Source organism: Galeopterus variegatus, unplaced genomic scaffold (genome assembly GCF_000696425.1).
Source record: "Galeopterus variegatus unplaced genomic scaffold, G_variegatus-3.0.2 Scaffold1211, whole genome shotgun sequence".
In the NCBI taxonomy this organism is placed as follows: Eukaryota; Metazoa; Chordata; class Mammalia; order Dermoptera; family Cynocephalidae; genus Galeopterus; species Galeopterus variegatus.
In genome coordinates, this window is record NW_007727322.1 from 17,674 (window position 1) to 42,974 (window position 25,301).

Here is a 25,301-nt window from a genome sequence, read left to right on the forward strand (position 1 = left end):
TTCTGCCATCCTCAGAAAGTAAAATATCTTTGAGAGATGCTCAAACATCTTCACAAATGGGTACAACGAGGTTTTAAGAAATTTAATCAAATTAGTGGGAAGTAAAAGAAAAATTATCTCAACTTTCTTAAATACCAGAGTTTGCCACTGGGACTCTCTGAAATAATATTTGGCCTTTGAAATTATATTAGGTCTTAGCTTTTAATATTTCAATCCATCCCAAGATTAACACCAATAAAAATGCTAGCCAACTGCTCTCCCATCAACCTCCCCCCACCACCCATTTTGGTCTCCCATCTCTCCTATTTCTGGAGTATTGCTGTGTCAACATAATACCTTTGCAACTCAAGCAATCCACCTTTCCTAGCAATACAATTTCAAAAGACTCATACATGCTAGTTACCTAAACGCCTTCACACTAGACTCTCCTTTGACATCACCAGCATGTCAACCTAACCCCAAATATGTGAGCAATGCTGGGTACAATTTAATTACAAGAGCACACTCTGTCAGAATGTCCCAGTCTGTTTTGTTTGGGTAGAAATGATTATGAGGAGGCCGAGTAAGTTTGCAAAATTGCTCAGCTGAATTCAGCTGCTTTCCATGGGGATTTCCTCCGGAGGAAAAGAAAAACAGATAAAAATGTAAGCCTGGTGCCAGCGTAATACAATGTGGGGAATCAACTTGGGGAAGAAAATGATACTCAAAGAAAACTGCAGAGAAAGTTAGAGCTTAATCCTCCTTTTCCCCAAGAGTAACATATTTAAATATAATCTCCAATGCTGATTTTCAGCACAGAAAAGATATAGAAGACACTCATTTGGCTGGTGAACTATAATAGTAAAAGAATGAAAATAATAAGAGTTGGCTGTATTTGCCCCATTCGAGTCCTTCTTAAAATTTCTCTAAGGTAGCCAAAGCAAATTCTTTTTCCTTTCATTTTTTCTTTCGTTGCTTTTTTTTTTTTTTAAGAAAAAGTCTCATTAATACGTCCTAGATGTTCTTTATTTTGCTGTTTTAAACGATGTTCAGTGCTCACGCCAGCAATATCAATACAAGCAAAGGGGAGTGGAAACCACACTCCCCAAACCACGTGGATAGTCGATGCTAAGGAACCAGGTCCCTGAATCATTCAGATGACAAACTCAATTCTCCCTTCGCTCTGCTGTTTAGACAAAGCCTGAGTGACCAATTTCAAGTTCAGAAACAAGCAAGTCTCTAAGTCCGAAGTCCCTGATGAGTGTTTTTTAAAACTGAAAATGCTAGTAAAATAGAAAAAGAAGAAAAAATAAATAAAACAAAGAGAAAAGGAAACTGAACTTNGCTAGTAAAATAGAAAAAGAAGAAAAAATAAATAAAACAAAGAGAAAAGGAAACTGAACTTAGCGATAGGTTAAGATTGTGTTCCTAACTACCCCAGAGAGGCTCAGAGATACTTTTTTCTCTAATGAGTGAAAATGAAAGCTGTTCCTCTGTTTCCCTGTCTGGCTTGCATTGGTTTATTTTATTCTACTACATATTTGGAGAACCTTTTACTTGAAACACTCTCAATTTCCTTACAGTCCCCTTTCCTCTTCCCCACTTCCACGTGGAGACTTTGAAAAGGGAAAGAGAAAGAATAAAACAAGTTGGGGGTGGGAGAATATGAGAAATTTAATCATCATCCTAAATCTTACCTGCAATTTTCAGGAAGGGGGAAAAAAAGAGGGATAAAAGATATCAGGGGAAGGGGATAAAAAGAAAAGCCCCAACCTTCGACAGAGGGTGTCCAGTCAGCCAAACTCTGGCTCCAGCCAAGCTAATGTGTCCCTTTCCCCTCCAAAATCGTTTTTAAAATTCAACCCTCAACTTTCAAAAATCTGTCTCTAATTTCAAACTCAAATAAGCGCACAGCATGGTGGCTTTTGTTTTGTTTTCTTCTCCCCAACTCCTCCCTGCGATTGCATAACAAAAGTGTCTAAATTCACACCATCTGGCCGATAAAGACACCGGCCCCACTGCCCGGCTGGCCCATCTGATCAGGGCCCTGTCTAGCCTGCGCCTTGTGGCGAAAAGTCACAGCTGTGGGGTTTGCTCGCGCTCAATACAACTCTGTTATTAGCCAGCTGTAGGCCTGGAGACGACTTCTGTTCAAATTATAATATCTTTTAACCCTCTGAGCATTGAGGGCACAGGGGTGGCTGGCAGCGACATAACAACTAGATTTCTCCCTGCTAATAATTGGCAAAATGAACTAAAGCAGCCAGGAGAGTGGCGGAGACCACTGCGGAAGGGAGAGAAAGTTATTCCTAAGGAGATTTATTTTGTCCTTTTGCTTTGTTTCACCCCTCAGTGCTAAACACCAATTTATGAGCTTTTTATTAAAGATTACAGAATATAAAACCATTCGGGGAAGTGCCCAGGTATGCCAAATAACACCATACAAATGAAACTCAGGACGTGCAATTAACATTGAGAAACAGGGCGTCTGATCCATCCCTCCATCTTTGAGTGCTATCACTGGCCCTGAAAATGTGGAAGAAGGGACTTTACCCCCTTTCTGGGGAATCAACCATCTCTAACCAACAGATTGAACTTCCTTTTCAGATGCATCCAGTTTTTGCCATTCCCCACCACGCGCGTGCGTGCGCGTGCGCACACACACACACACACGCGCGCACACACACACACACACGCGCACCACACACACACACACACACACACACACACACACACACACTGCAGACAGTACCCATCCCATGGATCATTTATTTACTCGTAATTAATATTTGTTTTAGTTTCTAGTTTAGGAAGAAAATAGAGCATCTTCCCAGGTCTCCAATGTAGAGAAGTTACAGTACATTAAATTTTTATATTGTGTTATTAGTGCAGACTAAACTAGAGGCTTTAAAAATTGATGCTGCTACTTAAACAGCATAAAATGAGGAGGATTTGATTGGGCTTAAAAATAAAAATGTCAGCCTTAACTACAGCTGGATGGGGCGTGCGGGTATTATTTAAAGTGATAGGTATAATTCATTAGACGATGGGCCCGTTTTCGGTTTTGCTTTTTCAGAGGGTAATTAATCTCTCCAAATTTAAAAGTATAGAGAGGAATTAAAAACCTCCCTTCGACTGGACAAGTCATAGCACTCTATTTAATCTCGATATTACATGCAAGTACACTGTAGAGTTGTACCTTCTTCTGAACAAATCTATCAAGGGGCCCTGGGATAACAGGGTAGCAATCTTTTCCTCTACTGCCCAATGCCTCCCCAGCTACTCAAGCAAGGAAACCCCCCCCACAGAGGCCACTGGCAGAGTTGAACTTTGCATCTGGCAAGTTTGTTTTTCTAATACTTGGTCAAAACCAAAACAAACAGGTCTAATTGTTATGGTTTCTTCCTGACTGGTTGGGGAGGCAGACAGGGTTGCAGGGAGCCACCCATAAAACAGTCCGTGCTAAATCAAATGGCCTGCAATTACCCAAAACTAGCAAGTCTGGAGTTGGAAGACATTCACTGAAGCAGCAGCAGAGTAAGAAAGAACTGAAGCTTTCCCTCCAATCAGAGACTTTGGAGGAAGAAAAACATGTATGAAATGACATTTAAATTTTTATAGTAAAATAATCATCCTCTTCCCAGAGTTTCCTTTTTAAATCTTTTCTGATTTGCAATGGGATCTCCAACACCCAGCTCAGTAGCCAGCACATATGAGGCACAAGAAACCCAGTTCAAGAGGGACCTCTGCTGTACCGTACATAAACATTTGTTGAAAGAATGAGTGTGTGGATGAATTTCTTCTGATTTTTTTTTTTTTTTTCTTCTAGTGGAGCAGAGTGAGACAATGCAAAGGCCTCAAGATGGACTGGATTGGCCTCTGAAGGGAAATGGGCAAGGTGTAGGGACAAGAGCAGATTGCACCACTCACAACGTGGCCATCGGAATCCAGCTGTTGCTCTGGACCCCGGATCTCTCAGATGGGGTCCTCTCTCCGCCCCGTCCACCACGGGTAGGGATCAAGACTGATCTTTCTAGCCTGTAGTTCCTCCTGAACTAATAAACTCTCCCTGTGCTTGAGAAGTCATAGGAAAGGTGACTTCTCCAGAGGAAGGGATCGCCCTCCGCCCCGCAGACAGGTGCCTGGGCGCGGGAAAGCACCCTGAAAATGGTCACCCTGGCCCACACTGAGAGTCGTTCCAGGGCTTTGACTCAGTAACTCCACAAGCGGTCCCGCCTGGAAATCTACCCAGAACGGGCAAGTGGGCACCAAGCAGTCACGGGCCATGGGCAAGACGGCCTCAGGGAACTTCCCCATCCCAAACCCCTCCTCGCGCTGCCACCAAGTGACCATCAGAGGAGGGAGACTTTCCACTTGGCTAAGGAAACTCCTTGGATGCCAGAGGGGTGCGTCCTTCTGGGTTTTCTCTCTGAGTCCTAACTGATATGCTCTAAGGAACTTTCCTTAAAGGGAGGAGGGCTCGGGTGGATCCGCGTCCCTCCCCACGCCTCGCACTCCTGGAAGTCAGCACCGGAGCAGGCGCGCTCACCTGCGTGCTTTCCAGCCAAGCCCCAGGAAAAGGAGGCTCTTACCTGCACATCACTTCGTGGGTCAGGAGAACTCGGCACATTTCCGGATTCTTATTCTGTCCCTCGTAAGCTATGGGCTGCCGGGGAGGGCGGGGGAGATATGGAAGGAGAGAAGGGACAAAGAGGGGACTTTAGAGCAAGTGCAAGATTGTTTACCTCTCCCTACCTGCTGCCCCATTAGGAGTTTTCCTTCGGAGCACAAACCCAAGTAGTTGCCCGGTTAACTCAGCTGAAATAATAACAGGGAGGTTTGCCTCGATGAAGACACAGTTCTTATCAAAAGGGAATGTTTGGGGGAACTGAATCTCCCATACGTTTCTTTCCTCTCTTAGCCCCTTTGCTTTCCTCTCCCTGGCCCCCACGTCTCCCCAAGCCAGATAGAAAAAGGACAATTTGTGAGAAATTTTTTTCGCAGAGCAGACAAGGTGGGAGTTCATGGGGGGTGGTGAAGTCTGACCCAGGAAATCGTGGAGGAGGGGGGAGGTCAGAGACTAGCTGGGGTGGGGGGAGGTCAGAGACAGGCGGAGGAGCCAAGTGGCGGCGGGGCTCACCTGCTTGGTGACCGAGTCGATGAGCCTGACGTAGAGGTCCTGCTCCGTGCGAACGCCTGCGGGGGTAGGAGAACGGCCCAGGTCAAGGTCCACCGAGACACACCCGGCTACCCCAAAGCCGTCTCCACCATGGGGCGGAGGCTCAGGAAGCTGCTCCGGGCCGCAGGCGCCCAGGCTGAGCCATCCTGGAGGCAGAGGCCTCCCACCCACCCCCAGCCCCTACCAAGCCCTGCTCTCCCCGGGGCCACCCTGCAAGCGACATCGGAATGGTCAACTGTCTTCCCTGGAAGGGAAGAGAGCGTGCACTGCGCCGCAGCCGGCCCTCACCGTTGCTGTAGAGGAGCTGTAACTTGTAGTGGGTGCCGTTGTTGGTCTTTTCGTTCCCTTGTTCCTGAAAAGACAGGTGCTGTTTGATTCCCTTGCTTTCCAGCTCCCCAAAATGAGGGAAAGTGGAGACAGCGCGTCCCCACATTGCCTCCTGCGCCGCCTTTCTCCCCCTCCAACGGCAGCTTTGAACAACCCCCGCACTGCCCCCGGTTAAAGACCCGGAGCGTCTGCCCGCCACTGGCTGTCCTCCAAAACTTGCCAGGCTCATGGCTACTTGACCCCTTCAGCCCTCTGTCCATCGCCCTTCAAAATATTCCAAGAAGTGTGACCTCCGAGCTGCGACACCAAGCCAAAGTTGCCTTTAAACAGGTCCCACCCAACCCATCTGGCTCTGTCTGTCCTTAGGAAGCCACAAGACTTCTCTTGGCAGAAAGGTGAAGGGACCCGTCATTTGGAAGGCCAGTATTCGGCCCTATGCCGCCAGGACCAGAGCTGGCCACTGCTCAGAAACCCAGTTCAAGAGGGACCTCGGGAAGCCATGCTCCAAAGCTCACTCTGTACAGCGGAGGAGACGGAGACCACAGAGGGCAAGAGATCTTCCTCTGGTCACACATCGGTTTAGGTAGATTGTCCTTCATTAGAGATCAAATCTAAACCCCCAGTCCGGCCTGAGTTTGGAGGAGGCACTGCCTTGGGGAGCAAGAGTGGAAGAGAAGGCTCGGTCCAAAGGCCGGGCAGGCTGAGCTGTGAGCTCCCACCTAGTACCGACTCAAGCCACCTTGCTGGCAAGCGCAGGTGCAAAATAACTAAAATAACCCAGAAAAGGGCAGCGGCAGTGTTGGGTACACTTTTAAACTATGGTTTGCTCCATGGTCAGTCCACGACCAGGCACTGCCAATGACCCCAGGCTCGGTGCGCGGAGCCGGGAGCGGTGCGGGAGTAGGGCTGGGAGGAGGTGCGGGAAAATCGACGGATTTAGAAGCTGGGGGAGAGAAGCTTCGATTTATCATCCTTGATGATACGAGCGGGAAAAGTGTCGTGAGTGACAGATGGAATCTTTAGTGCTTTGCAAGGGGCGAGTTATTAGGCCTCGGGGAAGGGGGGGCACGTTCCGCTTACTTTGTCGTTCTCCACAAAGTCCACGAAGGCTGTGCGCTCGATCTCCACCGGCTGCCCCTGCCTGTCGTAGAGCGCCAGGACGAAATGAAAGAAGTTGGACTTCCTCAAGTTGGAAGGAGGCTGCTTCTCAAAGTGGGCCCGGGACAGGGCTACCCCGCTGCGCAGGAAAAAACACGGGGACACCGGACACGTAGAAGGAGAGAAAGACACGATGTTACTAGCGGGCCCGCACAACCCTGCAGAGGGGCAAGGATCCGCGTCCTAGGTCCCGAGTCCCGGACCCTACAGGCCTTTTTCCAATTCGGGTCGAGAAGCCATGGCCACGGCCCCATTGGTCCAGCCTCCGGGCCTTTCGCCGGCCGCTCACCAGCAGGCATTTAGGGGAAACCAAAGGACCCAGTCTGACGACCAAGGCCAGAGGGGTCCCCCTAAGTCGTATTGTGTCAGGGCACCCCTCTTTCCCTCTGGTGGCGCTGATCAGGACGCAGAGCTGGGACCCGGAGTTAGAAGTGACCCTTTTAGTTCACCTTCATATGGTTACCTGTCCCGGGGCCACTGCTCACAATCCCCACCCCCACCCCCGTGCTAAGTCGGAAGGGCCGTAGGTAGAAGCCGGAGGGGCGGGCGGGAAGCCCAGCGCCCAGGTCTCCGTCCTGCAGGCCTCGCCCCCCTCCTTCCCTCGGTCTTCCGAAAAGTTTGTCCCGGGACAGTGGAGGGGTGGAATTCCCGCGACCAGCACGGGGAATCTCTGGCCACCACAAACAAGGGACGTGATATCGGAGACCCTCATCCCCTGAGCGGCTGGGCGTGGAGAAGCCAAAATGTAAAGAGGCAGAGGGCGTCCTCGCCTGGGGCCGAAGCGATGCCCACTCAAGCTGTTTCCCCGGCGGCGCCCGCCAAACCCGCTGACCGTGAAACCCAAATTGGGGGGCCCGGGAGGCGCCCTCGGGCGTTTTGAGTGTGTGCACACACCTCCCTGCAGACCTGTCGCGGCCCGGGGCCAAACTGGTCACCAGATCACATTTAACCAAAGACTTGGGGCGCACGCAGGCTAGCGCACAGATGACAAGCGCTGCCCCGCGGCGCTGGGGTCCTGGGCCTAGTTCCCCGGCACGCGAGCACTTTCGCTCCTTTGAAGGGTGCAGCATTTTGGCTGGAATCCCCCACTGCCTGTTCCAGCTGTAACGAACTACCTGATCCCGGGAAGGGAGGGAGGTGTGGAGCGTCTTTAAGGAGCCCCGCTAGGAAAATGCGCGGTGGAGCAGGCTCTGCTGTGCTGCCTATTTTCCCCCGTTTGGAGCCCAGCTAGTCTCCGACTGCTGCGGAAAGCCGCTGCCGCCGCCGCCGTGTGCCATCTGCCTGAGGGACACCAGCGCGTCCCGGCTCCGGCGGACGGGAGGGAACCGCCACCGGCCCATGTCTCCCCCACCCCCCACCCCCAGCGATGTGACTTCTACTTCCTTTTCTCCAAGAGGAGCGGCCGGTTCGCTGTACCCGGGACGTTTGACCTGTCCTGGAGAAGGGTAATTTCCTCCTGTGACGCTGGAACTTAAATTAGGATGGCCAGAAGAGCGAATGAGGGGGCGACAACCGTGGAAGAAGTTCGTGGGCTCTTTAGGTAAGGGGGCTGCTTGTCGCAGTCGAGGGCGTGGAGGCCACGGATCCCAACTCAGTCGTGGTGATGAGGGAGGGGGACCCGAATGTCTTCGTAGGGTGGCACCCTGGGCAAGGTGTTTACTACCCCAGCACGCGGACGCTTAGAAACAACATCAACTTCAGGGACCCACAAAACTAGAGGCTGGTGGTCCCCGCGCGCGTCCGGAGGCCGGTCTCTTTCCTCGCCTCTTTCTTCTTCCGCGACTCCTTCGTCTTTTCTCTTCTCTTGCATGTCTTTTCTTCCTCTCTGCCCGCCTCCGTGCGTCTGGCCCACTGCTTTATCTCTGAGCCGGGACCCTCCAGCCTGTCCCCCTCCCAGAACTGCCGGCCGCCTCGCCTTCCCCGGCAACCGCTCAGGGCTCTCCTGCTCCTCTCGCCGCCGCCACCCTCTGGCCGCGGGGCTCGAGGCCTCCAGGAATCGCCCTGCAAGATGCGGGCGGAGAAGCGCGGCATGGAGAGCCCCGGGAGCCGCCGGGAAGCCGGCTGTCTTCTCGCGGCCGCTCGGGTCCTCATGCTCCGCTCCGGGCCAGGCCGGCTTGCAGGACCAGGGGGCTGAGCCGGGAGGCGTCGGATGCCACTTTGCTATTTTTCCTCCCAAAGCGTGGATGTGGGAAAGGAATGGGGGAGAGACGCAAAAGCCCCAGGCAGTTCAGAAACTCGAGTGCCGGCTGCAGGGGTGACCGTCCTCCTGACTGCAGCGACCTGCCTGCCCGAGGGCGAGCCCCGGCGCGCGGGGCCAGGGCGACAGATGGGGGTGGGGGAAGAGAGAAGGAAATAGGGATGGGGGGCAGGGGAGGGGAGCACACGGACAAGAGAGTGAAAGCGAGAGACTTTGAGAGAACAGTAATTGTGCAGCCGTCTCGTTACCTCTGCGCCGCGACATTGGCGTCCACCACGCCGACATTCCGGACCCAGGACCGGACTGAATCCATCTCGGCGCCCAGCGATTTCTCTTTTAGAGCTGGTCCTCTTCCTAAAGTATCTTGAATCCCAAACATTTAAAAAGTCTGATCCTCTACTGTCGCTTTAAAATCAGAGTTACAACAGCACAGTCCTGACTGTTCCCAACGCCGCCAGCAACCCTTCTCCACAGCAATCCAAGAAAAGGGAACAAGTGCCGAAGTTTGAGTGTCTCTTGGAATAGAAAGAAAGAAAGAAAAAAGATAACCCGTCCTTTGCTTCCCTCGGGAGGTGCGGACTGATGTAGTCAAAGTTTGGGTTTCTATCCTTGCAAATTCAGATCCGCCGCCCCAGGCCCTCCGCCCTAGGTCGCTCGCATCCTTCCAGCTGCAGCGCTGCCTCCTGAAAGTGATCACAATTTAGAAGCATCACCTGTTCTGGGAGAAACAGGAGGAGATTGATGGCTGCCTAATCTCTCCCTTTCCTCCTGGTCCCCCCCTCCCCGCTCCTCCCCACCGCTCCAATTTAAAAAAAAAAAAAAAAATCCCAACAGGATCAGTTGTAAAAGGAAGGGGAAGACCCGGAGCCGAGAGAAGGCGGTGGCCGAGAGCGCAGCAGAGCCGGGCAGCAGCCGCGCGCGGGCCCCATGAATGGGTTACTACGGCCCTGGCCGCGGGAGGCGGAGCCGCGGCCCGATAAGGAGCTTCATTTGCATGGACGCTCGGGATTGGCCGGCGCCGGGCGAGCCGGGCCGACGTCGTCCGGCGGCGCGCGCCACGCTCTGCGTTGCCGGGAGTCTGGGAGGTGAAAGGGGACAGAAAGCTGCAGGCGTGGTGTCTTCGTCCCAACCCCATGTGCGTGCGCGGGAGACCGGGGCCCCCAAACCTGCGCCGATGCTGGGGTAGCCGGGCCCTGCGGGCTGGGGACGCGCTGGCTCGGTCTGGCCGCCGGAGCCTCAAGCCTCCGTGGTGCAGGATCCCTCCTCTCACTGCAGGTTTTTGTCCCCTGCCGGGTGGCATTTTTATTTCCGGGGCTTGGATCTGTGTGCATGTTGGTGAAGAAGCGGAGGGTGTGACCACATGTCCTCATGTGTTGTGCACAGGTTCCCCAGAGCACCCCGCCCTCTGAACTGCTCTCCCAGGTCTCTTGGAGTCCCACGGTGACACTCAGATTTTGAGTGCGGTTGCACGTTGTGGAGAGAGGAGGACGCATGAATGAAGGCGGGAGTGGGTGCGGACGAGCGAGGCTCAAGTGCTGTTCAAATAAACAGCGCGTCGGGGAAACCGGTCAAGCAGCTCAGGAAACTACCCCCGGGCGGGCGAGAGCGGGAGTCGCCCTCGTGCGCAGGAGAGGCTGGTGACAGATCGTGGCAGGCTGAGTGCAACGGCGGCTGGGGCACGGTCCCGGGAGTCCCCCCAGCCCCCGTTTCCGAAACCCCGGGGAGCCGGCAGGGGGGGCAGCGGGGGTATCTCGGAATCTTTGCCCAAAGCGCGCGGTCGCCGCGGTGCTGGCCGCGGGCTGGTGGCCGGGAGGCGGCGGCAGCTCCGCCAAACAGCTGAAACCCTAGACGGCTTTTTAACTACGCCGGGCAGCTCGCGGTGCCTATTAAAAATCCTCCTGGCTGGGTGTTATTTTCTTGCTTCTCCTTTTGTATTCTGATCTGTGCATAGATCTGCTGCTGAAATCTAGAACACCAGTGCGAAAACAGATTTGGAGACAATGAATGCAAATCTGTGCTCAAAGACCATCTGCCGTGAAGGAGACAATCAGCTGTTCTGCAGTTCGAACGACTGCGCCCGAGTCGCCCGGCCTCATTACAGAGAGGGCTTTTGCAAAAACCTGGATTGCATTCAGGACACTTTCCCTCTACTTAGGACTCTGATTTGAGCCTCATTTGACTCCCGACCAGATCCCTTAGGTGTAGGTGAGCGCTCACAAATGAACTGCGACAGTTTGCCGCTAGAGGACACGGCGCCCTGCAATTCGTTCGCCTGGGCGGACAGGAAGCTTGCGCTTTGAGAAAACGCGGCTCTCTTGAGATAGGGACCAGCGCGCGCCTCCACCTCACCCCAGGGACAAACCGCGACCCCAGAATGGGCGGGCGAGATCGCGGTCAGGAATCGCCTGTCTCTGCTGCAAAGATTCGCTTACAGCCCGTTGGGGGGTAGGGGAGTGCGGGTGTGCGGACCCTCTCTGCACAGACCCGGGGTAAGGGACTGGGGTGGTTGATTTGGGGGAGGAGAAAGAAGATGAAACTCCCGCCTCTGGGCTGTGTTGACTGTGGCACCCCGACCCCAGAGCTCTGACTTGGTCGTCCCAGTTGGACAAGAAGGGGCAGGGAAGCCACGCAGGGCTATTGAGCATCAGAAAATGGAATGGATGGGCTGTCCAAGCCACGTAAGACAGGAGTTGTCAAAAGGAAGAAGAGGGAGGGTGGGAGAGGAATTTGAAAGGGTGAAACTTTCTGCCCTGTTTCAACTCGGCAATTCTGCTATACGCACGTTTTATGGATACTATCTGTCCTGCAAACAGCAACCACGCGGAGTCTTCCACACCCGCCCGCTCGCTCTATAAATCTCTCCCAGCCTCATGTAACTCCCTCAAGTCCCTTCCTCGTTTAGGGTCTGCGCCCGGCGGGGCCAAGGCCTCGGGTTCCTTGGGGGAGAGCCCTTCAAGAAGTGCTGATGAGCCCGGTAATTTCCCCCCCGCACCCTCAGGAGACCTTGATTGCTGCACCTCGGAACTGCCCGGGAAAGGTGCCGAGCGCACCACAAGGGGCCGCAGATCAGCAGCGGCCCGATCCGGGTCCGGACAGTCTGCCCCTCAGGCTCTGGTTGGCTGGGGTTAAAGGGCAGAGCCGGGGTCGGGGGCGCAGGCTTTTCTAGCCGGTAACAGCTGCCACCCAAATGATGCCCCTCAGGAAGCCAATGAATTGCTTCTTTCTCCAGCTCCCTGCTGCCTGCCCCAAACCAGACAGCCGCGCAAGGCGAGCGCCCCCACCCCCTCCAACCCCCAGAGATGAGCACAGGGGTTGCGGGGCCCGCCGGGAAGCAGTTTGAGGGGGGCCTTGGCCCCCGAACTTGGACATGGTGGGGTCCGCACCGCTCCTAGATGGCTGCGCTGAGGGCACCCTCCCTGCGGCCGCGCAGGGCACAGGCGCGAGCTGCTGGCGCGCTGCTGCGGGCCCCCTGGGTGGCTGGCCCCGGGCGCCGAAGTTCCTGAGCCTTCGCCGCGGAGGGAGGAGGCCTCGGGCCCAACGGGGCGGCACTCCAGCCTTGGACAAGCCGGGGGGCGTTTCTCCCAACAGAGTTGGGTTTAATTAAGTTTGTGTAGGTTTGGGGAGGGGTGGGTGCAGAATCGGCCTCCCGCGCCCAACCGTTGGGACGGGCTCGAGTGTGTTGCTGCGGTGGCTGAGCCTGGAAGGTGGCTCCCATCTCTATCGCCTCCGGCTCCCCCGAACAAACGTCCTTTTCCAACGTGCGACATAAAACCCGCCCCGAGCCGCGCGGGGGCTCGGCCGGCGCAGCTGCGGCCCGGGGAAGCCCGGCCCAGCGAGCTTCTAGCCACGTTCAGCCGGGTCGAGAAAGATCTAAAATGAACACGATTAAAATTCTTAAAGACAATCTGTTTACACACAGCTGGAGTGGTGGTTGGTGGTATTCCGTCTTTTACCCTGTCCCCTTCTTTGTTCCTCCTTCCCAAATGACCCCACCCCCGGTTTTTTTCCTGCCCACGTTTCGCGTCTGCACCTCAGTGCAGTGTGTTCAATTTCCTTCTCATTGGTTTCAGGGCCCGTTTGCCCAGTTTCCTCCAGTTTAGTCATCCCGGGCGCCAACTCTCTCCTCCGGGTTAGAGGTTCGGAGATCTTCCTTAGAAATTGCCCTCCCGGCCGAGTTCTTGTCTGGCGGGGTGCTTGGTAAGTTCAGGGGTATCAGAACCCCTCCCCTTACTACCTTCGCCCCCATCTCCAGGCACACACAGCCGGGGCGCCGGGGTCTACGCAGCCCGCAGCACAGAGCCTGACCAGCATCCAGGGAATTCGATCCACAGAGACAGCCAGTCCGCGTTTTGTACATGAAATAACTGGCCGTTCCCGTGGCCTCTTTTCGGACGTGGATTTTCGTTTTTTTCTTTTATTTTTTAGCTGGAACCGTTGCCTTTTATTTGTCCGAGTAGAAATAAATAGCTTTGCTTGCTGTCTCAGTGTCCTGACAAATATTTAACTCACAATTCTTGGTGAAATTATTTTTCAAATATCCAACTTCGTTAGCTTCCACTACGAATTGCAACTTTGGCATTTTTCTTACGGAAACTAGACTCGCATGTCCCATAAATGCGAATTCCCGGGGGGGGGGACTACTTTATTCACAAATGCACAACAAATACCTCACAGGGCCCCCGCCATCGATATCAAACTGTTGTTCCCTTTTAGGACAGTTTGGTAAGAAGTGATTCGCTTCTTGTTTGGTTTTTACATAGTGAAGGACATTCCAGCGGGAACTGCTGCAGAAATATGGAAGCGTGGAAAAACGTTTTATAGACACTTGATGTTGTACCCAGGCCAGCCGGGTCATTGCAAGTTTACCCAAAATGGACTGAAGGAGCTAGATCCGGCTCTATCTTAACACTTGGCAACTCCAGAAAGTCTCTTCCTCCGCGTCTGTCTCACTTTCTTCCTTTTCTCTGTCTGCCCGCCTCCCCCTCCGTATTCCCCTTCAGAAATATCCTTTCTTCTTATTCCCTTATTCCGGGTGCAGAGCGAGCAAAAAGCAGAAGGGTCAAGAGAACAAATCCTCGCAGCAGCAGCGCTTTGGGAGCGCTGGGCCCGCGGGCAGCGCGGCATTGGCGGTCCGGGAGGTGTGTGTGTTGGGGGACAAGTGGTCTGCATGGAGAAGTGCCCGGTGCGACTTCCACGCCAACCTGGGGACCCGATTTTTCGGGTAGGAGGGTTGACGTGCGCGTCAAACTTCCTCTCGTGGCCGTGCTGGAGTAACCCTGTCGGTGGCAGCCCCTTCCAGGAACCTGTGCACGAAGGTAGTGGCATCTCCGTCACCACAGTATCTAAGGCACAGCAATCTGAGGGCAAATCGATCCGCAGTAAGAGGCCAGATTGAGCAGGTCTCCATGCAAGGTGATAGGAACAGAGGCAGGACGTCTACCGAGCACTTTCTGGGTCCAAGGTACTGCCCACACTTCCTCACCCTTCAACGTGACAGCAACTCTTCAAGTGTGATTTATTTACCCCCATCTTACAGATGAGCAAAATGAGTATGGGAGATGACAAGTGGCATCTCAGCCGATAAATAGGGAGCAAAGACCCTCTCAGGTCTCCCACGTCCTACGCCACGATGGCCTGTAGTAGAAGGCCTTCAAAAAAGACAAAGTTACATGTGACTTTCCCTTCTCTGTTTTTTTTTTTTTTTTTTTTTTTTTTTGTCGGTTTCTCAGCTCAGTTGGAGGGGAGGATAACCGAAGAGCTACTCTGAAATGCCCCCCTTTTCCTGGTGGTCCCCGCCCGCCGCCAGCCGGCAGGGAAAGCCCGCGGGACCTCGCAGCTCCCGCCCGGGCCCGCGCGGAGGTGTGAGCGACGCGCTGATTATTCATATTCTGCAGCGCACGCTCCGCCGCAGCCAGCGCCGCCTTTCACACGCGCGCTCGCGTGCGCACAAGTGCGTGCTCAGCCCGGCCGGCGCGCCCGTGGACCGCCCCCGCCCCCCAGGGGACTACCCTCCTCAGATGGGGAAGGGTGACAAAAGGCTCTCCCCACCCCCCCACCGGTCGCCTCTTCTTCAAGCCCCCAGAAATTCCCCCTCGGCTTCCAGATCCAAGTTTCTTCTTCATCCTACACTTGTCTTCCCTACTCCCCGCTCCTGGGTTGGGGAGGGGGAGGGGACAGCTACAAATATGGTACCATTTGGCACAAGGCGATCTCGCCCTCCCACACACACACACACCACCATCGCCTCCGCCCACACCACACACCTCAGGTGGCAAGAGAGAAAATCGACAACAGGCACTTGAGTAAAAGCACGGCCTAGGAATTCCATTTCTGGCTCATGGAACCTCACCCCCACCTCGGCACCTCCCGGGAGCCGGACCAGCATTTCGGGGCGGGTGGGTCCAGGGCGCACGGAGCGTGGGAAACCTCAGAATCAGCTGGGAAAACAGATTGCTCGCCAGGATGGGCAGCTCCGTGCGACCCTCGCCTGGGGAGACACAACTTCGACTTACAGGGGCCCGGGGCTTGAGGGTCGCAGCCTAGGGACAGTCCCAGGAGCTGGAAGCGCGTAGAGCTATGTTTAGGGCAATGCTGGCCGCGCCGCATAGGGGGCGCTGGAGTAAACGCCGCGAAGCCCTGCCCCTCGTGCACTTCCTGCGGGTCTGCGACCCCGCAAGCTCGGTCGCTACAGTTGCCCCCACATGGAGGTGCAACGTGAGGAAGGCGAGACTCTTCCAGCTTTGGTGTCTGCACACCCACGTCAGATCTAGCCTGTAACTTACTGTCGAGGGCTCGGGCATTTGATCTTTTGTTCCTCTGAGCCTCAGTCTCCTGACCTGTAAAATGGGGACGTTGTTCCTCTGAACCTCAGTTTTCTACTGATAAAATGGAGAAGTTATTCCTCTGAACCTCAGTTTCCTTACTGGTGAAATGGGGATATTTATTCCCCAGAGCTTCACTTGCCTTACGGGTAAGAAGATAGCTTAGGTGAAATTCTCTGGCGCGTAGTGGGTGCTCAATAAATGTTTCCCTTCAGCGTCTGCATGCGTAAAATGAGCACGATCGTTTTTGCTTATTGCACTCACTGGGTCCTCATGAATACCTCTGACTGTCCTGTGAGAACGGTTTTCTTCCCCCCTAGCCCCCGAGCTCTAGAGGCAGGAATTCTGACTTGGCTTGTCCTTAGAGCTCCTTGGCTTGCCAGGGGAGCTGTTTCGTGCACTGGGCGCTCAGCACTTTTTTTTTTTTTTAAACACGGAATGATATCTAGGAAAGTGCTTTGGTACCTGTTCCATGCCCGCAAGTGTCGGAAGGCATCAGAGTGGGGGCCTTTCCCCCGGAGGGAATGCGACTGACTTCTAGGCGTCTGCGCTGGGGGCTCGGCGCTGCCTGTTCCACGCGGGGTGAGCTGCTGGCGCCCAGAACGCGAGTGCTCGCCGCGGCGCGACCGCTGGGACCGTGCTGGGATCGCGTAACTCACTCGAGAATTGAAGAAAATCGCGCAGTTCTGGGAAGGCTCTTCGGTTTGCGTGACGAACCCCGGTCTATCAGGGGTTCACAGAGAAAGCGGGGAGCTCCTCCCCGCCCTGCGTCGAGAATTGAAGAAAATCGCGCAGTTCTGGGAAGGCTCTTCGGTTTGCGTGACGAACCCCGTTCTATCAGGGGTTCACAGAGAAAGCGGGGAGCTCCTCCCCGCCCTGCTCACTCCGCAGGAGGAGATCCGGCTCTCCTGGAGCTACGGGTGTCGGTCTCCGGAGAACAGAGCTCTCCGAGCTGCGCTTTCCAGAGTCCGCATAAAACGAAGCCGGGAGGGAGAGAAGGTAACAGGCGAAAGAACAGAGACAGAGCGAGCCTGGAAGTGACCGCAAGGCGTGGGGGGAGGGAAAGAGATTCCAAAATTTCCCCTTACACAGGACTAAAGCCTTCTGGAAGCTCGTCTTTATTTGTACCTTTTATGCAAAGGCAATGCTAGTTTATTGCAGAAAAAATATGTATAAACAAACAAAAACTACCAAAAAAGAAATGTATAACCATCTCTAATTGCATCAACATGTATAACTATTGTTAATGTTTGGGTGGATTTTCTACCAACCTATCTTTTATGCATATTTCCATCTTTTATGCATATTTCCATATATCGTAAATGGGAGCTTAGACTATATAGTGATTTGTAACCCTTTAACTCACTTACTGTAGCATTTTTCCATACCATTAAATACTTTTCTACAGTAGCATTTAATATTGGCATTGTATTTCATTATCCATACCATAAGTTGTTTAACCAATCTATTGGTTAAACATTTATTTCTAATTCTTAGACGTTTAAGGTGTTTCTAATTCTTCACCATTATAAACAACACTGTGATGAACATCTTTGTAGCTGTAGCTTTTCACATAACTCTGATTCTGTCCTTCAGATAAAGTTCTAGGAGTAAAATTGCAAAAATAAAAGGCTATGCACCTTTTCAAGCCTTGATACAGACTGGCAAATTGGCCCCTCGAAAGACTAAATTTACACTTCCACCAGCAATATCTCAGATTACTCTTTGGCCCTCACCCCCGACTTTCCTCAATCCTTAAAATTGTTTTCTTATTTTAAAAATTTGCCTGTTTGATGGATTGGAAATGTCCTTTGGTATTTTTATTCGTATTTTACTTATATTTCATGAATCTCCAGGAGGGGGAAATTGTTCTTCATTCACATATTTTTTGGCCAGTGTACATCTTTGGGGAGTTGCAAGTTCTTGTTTTATTAAGGATATTAGATTTTAATTTACCAAACATTTTGCAGATATCTTTCCTAATTTTCATTTGCCTTTAATTTCATTTATGGTAAATTTTTTTTGGTGGCAAATATTTAGATGTGTTTTATTGAGAATGTTTTCATCTTCAAGTACCAAAATAAGTGACTCACAGTGGCTTAAGTGATAAAGACGTTTGTCTCATATAATAAGTCTGGAGGTGGATGGCCCCTGGTCAGGCGTAGCACTCACTGATTCCACACACAGCCCTGGTTCTTTTGCTCTTTATCCCATCATCTCTGCACGCTGAGTCTCAGTCTCACGTTTACGTCTCATGGTGGTGAAATGGCTGATGTAGCAATGATCAGAGAACAGATTCAAGGCAGGAAGCAGCAAGAACAAAGGCACCAGTAGCTTCAGTCCCTTTGAATAGCAAAGTAAAAGTTTTTCCAGAAACAGCCTTTCTGCCTCCTTGGCCATAAGAGAATCACGTGGCCGTCTCTAGTCAGATGAGTAGCTGGAAAAGCAAGTACCCACTTTTCCATCCTCTAGTGTGAGAGGCCTCAGAGATGAGGGTTGAATGGCGGTTGGATTATACAACCAATCAAGCCCACTACAAAAAAAAAAGTCTTTAAATTGCATGTAGTTAAATGCATCCTTCTTTTGCTTTATAATATCCTCCTTTTGTGTCTTTCTCAGGAAATACTGTCTCATTCCAAGAAAATTTAAATATTTACCTTTTTTTAATAATTTCTCTCTTTCCACTAAAATTTTTGCCCTAAGTAAATAGATTTTTTTCATTATGGTCTTGGTCCCACTTTCAACAATCAGCACCAAATTTTAGAAGGCTAATTTATATAGAAGCTAGTTATAGATAAAATGAAATATTGAATTAATTCGCTCTTTTATTCAAAATATATTTGCTATTTATATATCGACTATATCTCATCTGGAATTTATTTTGGGTTACCTTAAGATGTAGAAATCAAACTTCTGTCACCAAATCGTTATTTGTACAAATAGCATTTATTATATAATCCATAATTTCCCCCAAAGTGTGAAATGCCACTACAAATATATTTCTTAACTCTGTGTGTGTATAGTATCTTAAATATTGAGACTTTAAAATTAGAATTTGAGATTTATGATTCATTTAAAAACTAGGAAAACCACATGCTCCTTAGTTCTTGGATTTTCTTTTATGTTCTGCAATAAAACTTTGTACTATTCTTCATGCAGGTCCAGCAAAAATTTCATTAAAGTTATTCCTAGGTAGTTTATGAATATTTTTCTATTACAGTTCCTAACTGATACTACTGAAATACAGGAAAATTTATTTATTATGCACTCATCTTACTTAGCTCTTCTTTTTTTTTTTAGAAAATGTAATTTTATTAAATTTTTTTTTACATTCTAGGATGTTGTTGTGTAGCAGTTGTGAGGGAGGGGGAGAAGGGAAAGGGGAAGGAAATGGGATGGAAGGAGGAGGAGGGAGGAGGTGCAGGATTGAGGCCTGTGGATATAGCCCTTATTAATTGCTGTAATTTTGCATTGATTCAGTTAGGCTTTCCACATAAACAATTATATCACCTAGTTCATGATTATTTGGTCTTTTTCTTTCCAATAAATACACCTGACTTATTTTACTTGTTCTATTACATTGGCTAGGATCTCTAATATGATGGCAAATAGAAGTGTTGGAAATAACCTTTGTCTTATACCTGAATATTAAGGATATTTTTGTAATGTGCCATTATTAAGTTGACTATTGGTGTCAGATAATATTAAATAAGGATTTCTCTTAGGTTCTAAGAATTTTTATAACAAGCACATGTTGAATTGTATCAAATACATTTTTAGCACTTATTACAATAATTATAGAGCTTTTCTCCTCTTTGTATTATTATAATTAATTATATTAATACATAAACTAATGTTGACTTATCCTTGAATTTCTACAATAAACCCAACGTGGTCAATAATTTCATCACTTATACATTCATTACAAATATATTGAACATGCGCCTTGCTTGGAACACCACAGTAAACAACACCAAGTCCATGCCCTTGTGGAATTTTTATATTCCAGTGAAGAAGATGGTAGTTGATCTAAAATTTTCTCTTGTTAATTCTATCTTTGCAGGTGTGCGATATATTTGATTGCTTGACACCCATCATTTATTTCAATCCCCTCTTACGTGCCTTCTTGTCCTGGAGGTTAACTTCTTTGGTGTTCTGTGAGTCATTCCTGAAGGCCCTATATAGAGTTTGCCTCCCCAACTCTTCAACGTTGCCTCTGAAACAATTTTGTGAACTCCAGTTTTTTAAATTATGTTTGGAATAGTTTATATTTCTTGTACCATACCCTAACTAACTCATCAGGTTTTGGTATCAGGGTTATACAGGCTCTGTAAAAATAATTTCTAGTATTTCTTATGTTCAGGTTTAGTTTAAATAATATAGAATCTATATTTTCTTTAAATTAACAGAACTTGCTCATAAGGCATGGAGACTTTGATACGTTCTCTAATTTATTTGACGGTTATTGGTTTATTCATGTTTTCTATCTCTTGTTGAGTATATTTATTTTTATTCTCATAGAAAATTAACTCTATCACTGATAGTTTAACATGTACTATCATAGAGCTGCATCTTGTCTTCTGCTTTAAATTTAACTTTCTATATCTAAAATATTTTTTTCCCTCATTTCCACCGTTGAATATTTGCATTTTGTGTAGTTTTGGTTTTATTTCTCAAGACTTTTCCAGCTTACACTCCCATCAGCAGTGCACCAGAAACATGGCATCATCTTGACTTTCTAATTTTAGCCAATCTGATGAGTATAAAGTTATATCTTGTTGTTATTTTAGTCTGCATTGCTTTGATTGCTAGTGAAGTTGAGCATCATTTCAGACACTTTTTAGCCATGTGGGCTCCCCTCCAGTTAACCACTTGTTCATAGTATTACTCATTTTTTCATTGGGTTTTCAGCCCCAGAGGCTGTTGCTGTTGATGAACTTCAAAAGTATCTTGTATGTTTAGATGTTAATCCACTGTCAATTTTAGATGTTACAAGTATTGTCTCTTAATCTGTCATTTGTCCATAATTTTGTGGTATTGTCCTTTGTTGATTAGAAGTGCTCCATTTTTTTACATAGGCTATTTCATCCCTTTTTTGTGTATTGGGGTCTTATTTAAGAAGTCTTTCTGCACCTCAAGATCACAATGAAATTATCCTACACTTTTATTATAGTTTTACCTTCCATGTTCATGTGCTTAATCTCTCTTGAGCCTGACTCACGACTGGTCTAAGATAGTGGTCCAGATTATTTTTCTCCATCTATTGAGCCAGTTTAACCATCACACCACCAAATTTTCTGTAACATAGCAAGAAAGAAATTTTTCCCAAATGTGGTTTGGGACAGAACTTTATGTGATGTTATTTAGAGTTCCTTCTGGGAAATAATTAGCATTCTTGAGTGATTATTTTTGATAGACTTTACTGAGATTAGAAACACCTGAGAAGTTGTTGGTCTTGAGAGGAGTCTGAGAAGATTAACTGGCATGCCCTTCATTGCATTTTTCTATAAACTTCTAAGAGAAAAGTCTATGAAATGGCTAGCTCAGGACCTTCCTCCCTCGTGGCAAGTTTGAAATAAGACTTTGACATGGGCTTATAATCATTTTTTCAGAGAAGTTGCTTTAACAGCCTATATTCATACAGTCTTCAGTTTTCCATCTAAATACATTTCTCAGTTCACCAAAGTACCTCTTTATGTACTTTGGGGGAAATGATATGTGAATACTATCATTTTTTACAACAATATCCCTGCCTCCATTGCAGTTCTGTTTGCTAATAATCCCCAAGAATTGTTTGAAATCCTTTTACATAATGTTCAAGTGTTAGTGCCCGGTGTTTACTCTCGTTGAGATGACAATTGTCTAAAAGTGTTATTTTTTAAGTAATTCTTCACTGGCTCATCCAATTGATCTCTTTCTTTTAAACTACTATTTCTCTTTACATGTCTACAGACCACATAGCCAGTGTTTGCTCTTCCCACAGAGTGGAGCCAATCTGAGTATTCAGGGAAGGCAACCCAACATCTCTGGGCTTCAGTTTCTTCATCTATAAAACAATGTGTTTTAGCAATTTTTATTAAGTTTTTAAGTATTGGGAGTTGAGATGGAGTCTTGTAGGGATTTTTGTTAAGATCCTCCAGGTCTCAATGAAGAAATAAGGAAAACATTTGGAATTATTCTATATTTTGCTTTTTTAGGTGGTCTATGGAGAATGGGAAGGTGGCCACAGCTGTAGGTAGCTCTATACTAAAGAGCTTCCTCTTTATGTCTGTGAGTTTTGTTTTCATGTTTATTATGACAACCCAGTGTAGATTGGGCCAGTGATCTTTAACTTAGGGCTCCGCTGCCCTCATTAGGGCCAGCCTTTGCAGTGCCCACTCTGTGATTAGGGTGCATTCCCACCCATTTTGGATAAACATTACACATTTTAGAGCAGTCCCCCACCCTGAGACACTCTATGTGCCCAGTGCACAGCTCAGAGGCACAGGTGGGACTGAGAACTCCCCACTTCATCTTCAGTCCTGCCTGCTCTGAGTTAGGGAATGCTAGTGGGGTGACTTCCACTGGTCCCTAGGTGGCTTTTCCATCTGTAGAAAATGCATGTGATGAATACAAAGGAAACACCTGTCTAGGCAGACCCTCCCCCTTCAATCCACTCGCACCTGTAATACGTCTTAGAGAAATTCCTTGAAGTTTATTGTATGAGAATGGCACCTTTCTCTAGTTTCCAGCAATAATTTTTTTATTATTATTATTATATTCTTTTGGCAATTTCAATAGGAATTTTAAGCATGGGCTCAGAGGATTGGAATCTCTTTTTCAATTCTGTATTTCCAGCACCTAGTAAAATGCATTAAGTGTAACGAATGGGTATGTGATGAAGAAGAGATGAATTAATAGGGTGATCACATAGTTTATAGTCTCAATCAGGACCCTTTTGAGAACGAAAGAGAACACTGGCAAGATCAGTCACCAGATTAACAGGAATAAAATAGGACTGTCCCCAGAAAACCAGGATATATGATCACCCTATGCATAAGGGAAATGGAAAAGAAAAAGGAGAAAGAAAAGAAAGTGGAAGGATGAAAAGATGATAGAGAAAATAATACGCCTGGATTCCCTGGGGAACCAGCTCTGAGGCAGGGGTTTCATGCAGAAGTTTGTTGAGGAAGGCTCTTGTCAACAGTTAATAAGAGGGAGTGAGAGAAGTAAGACTGAGGAGAGGAGGAAGGTCACTCTGATGGGCCACAGGACACTCTGAAACTGGGTGGTCTTTCAGCGATATCCCAAATCAAGGCAAGGAACCCAGGCCTTTGTACTCCTGCACCACTGGTCACGGGGTGTGTGCTAACCATGAGAAGCAGCCTGCCCTGGGGTGAGGGAGCTTGTTTCCACGGAGGCCAGTTACCTTAGAGAGGAGCAGTGGGACCTTCAATGATCCACACGCCCAGACGCCGGGGAGTGAGTTCCTGCGTCCTGCAGGAGGATCAGGAGAGCTCATTACAGTGTCCACTACACTCTCCCCCTGTGACGCTCAATCCCCTCTCTTCCTAGAGTAAGTTTACCCCCATGTAGGAAAGCTCCTACAGGATTCTGAATGGCCTCATTTTCTAGTGAAACTTACAAAAAGAATGTGAATGGGGCAAACTAGCCTGCTGCTACTGCTGGTCTCAAGGCCACAGCTGACACTCATCTCCCCTCCTCTACAATCCATTCAAACCACCCCTCCCTCAACATTTCTGCCGGTCAGGGTGACTTACCTGGTGGGTGACACAGAACCTCATCCATGAGAATTTTGAGTCTCCGGTGACTACGCTCTGAGGCTATGGCTGCTGACGTTCTCCATTTGCCAGCAGAATGGGGCAGAGTGACCAAGAGGTCACCCCCTGGGTCACTTAGAAGTCAAACATATTCATCCTGCCCTCAATATGCAACAGCACCCCCTCCTGCTCCCAATGATCAGGATCAACCCCAACTCCTTTCTTTGGCTGTTGGTCTCTTAGCACAGGAGCCCAAAATGATGTAGCAGTAGCCATAGCTTAAAGTTTAAAAGGACTCTTGCCATGTCCCTGGAAGTGTGCCCCCTCTGGAAACCATGGTGTCTAGGGCCACCTAGAGCTGCAGGGAATAGAAGAAGCCTAAGTTCCTCATGTGGGTCCCTGGGAATGAAGAAAATGGATCAGTCCTACTTGCACACCATGTTTCCCAGCCTTACACATTCTGTCTATAGAGAACGCAGCACCGTGTGATGCTCATTGGTTAGAGGGTATACCGAGTCCTGGAGAACGGCACCCCATCCTCACAAGATGTCATCTCGAGGCCAGCACCTCAATCACTCTATCAGGCCAGCAGCTTCTGGGTGGTGGGATATATGACAGGGCCAGTGGGTTCCATGCCCAGGTGCCCACTGCCACACTTTCTTTGTCGGAAAGTAGGTCCCCTGATGGGATGTAATGTTTTGTAGGATCCCATGTTGGAGGATCAATACTTTGTAGTCAGACAGTTGTGCTGGCTTTGGCACTGCAGGCAGGAAAAGCAAATCCATACCCCAGTTATTGTCCATTCCAGTCAAGATGAATCACTGGCCACTCTCTACCCAGTGGCAGGTGGTCTATGCAAGGGCTGCTGCCGTACTGGAGGCTCAGCATTGGTTTCCACTGCTGACAGGTTGGACTCCCAGCAGCAGCAGTAGTTAGGTCAGCCTTTGTGATGGACACTCATGCTGTCAGGCCCATGTATCTCTGCCACTATGGCCACACTCTCCATGTACCCATGGTACCAGCACTGGGGCAGCTGAATACAGAAGCTGGCTGAGGACAACCAGTGAGTCATGGTGTCTGCTTGGTTGTCCAATGCTCTTTCCTGGTGGACACTCTCTGGTGTGCATTAACATGACACAGAGATCTCCACACCTCATACCCACTCCAGGAGGTCCAGCCACATGTCCTTCCCCAGTCCTCTTCATTCCAAATCTTTCTCATTCCACTTGTCCATATACAAGGGGTCTTCAAAAAGTTAAAGAAAGGGTTTGTATTATCTTTTAATTGTATTTTTCTTTGAACTTTTTGAAGTACTCTGATATATGCTTATATTTGGATATATTCTTACCTTAAGGACCTCTTTTTTTCCCCACACATAAAATGGATGTCCAGGTACACTGCCCAAAGTCTTTTCCATTGAATTTCCCCTGCCACAGTCATTCAAGGTCACCCCTGGGTGGAGTTGTAAGGAAGCTGCTGTCCGTGTCTGGCTTGCACCACGTCCCATCTGTGAATCACTCCAGGCCTTTTTCCTCCTCTGCTAGCTGGTTGTAAGGAACCACCCAACCCTGCAGCCAGGGCTGGGAGCTCAGAGAGAGGCACCGGCACAGACACAGTGTGGGTTCAGTGGAGGTTTGGGCCATCGACAGGGGCAGCTTTCCAATGACCTCCGGCCTTGCTTGTGTCCAACTCTGGACCTTCCACTTCCATCTCACCATGTGCTCCTGCTGGGACCTCCAGAACCCAGCTCATAACAAGCAGTTCTGACTGCGTGATCACTTGATGGTTTATGCTCAGTTGCTCTGTCCTACTAGGGCCCAGAGTATTCTAGAAATTGTTTTTCAAGCATATGTGATGGCACTGGCCTCACTCCACAACTC

At 49.5% G+C, this 25,301-nt stretch overlaps 1 protein-coding gene and 1 pseudogene across 1 annotated transcript in view; both read right to left on the reverse strand.

Moving 5' to 3' along the window:
• The window catches only part of EBF2 (early B-cell factor 2), a 12,343-nt gene extending 2,846 nt beyond the window's left edge, over positions 1–9,497 (reverse strand). Inside the window, exons 1-5 of the mRNA XM_008575583.1 lie at positions 9,089–9,497; positions 6,566–6,722; positions 5,447–5,510; positions 5,120–5,175; positions 4,572–4,645 (exon numbers count right to left, since the gene is read on the reverse strand). Coding sequence (XP_008573805.1) covers positions 4,572–4,645; positions 5,120–5,175; positions 5,447–5,510; positions 6,566–6,722; positions 9,089–9,219 — 482 coding nt within the window. The 5' untranslated portion in view covers positions 9,220–9,497. The remainder of the gene's footprint in view (positions 1–4,571; positions 4,646–5,119; positions 5,176–5,446; positions 5,511–6,565; positions 6,723–9,088) is intronic.
• Positions 9,498–12,228: 2,731 nt separating this feature from the next.
• The window catches only part of LOC103592752, a 61,790-nt pseudogene continuing 48,717 nt past the window's right edge, over positions 12,229–25,301 (reverse strand).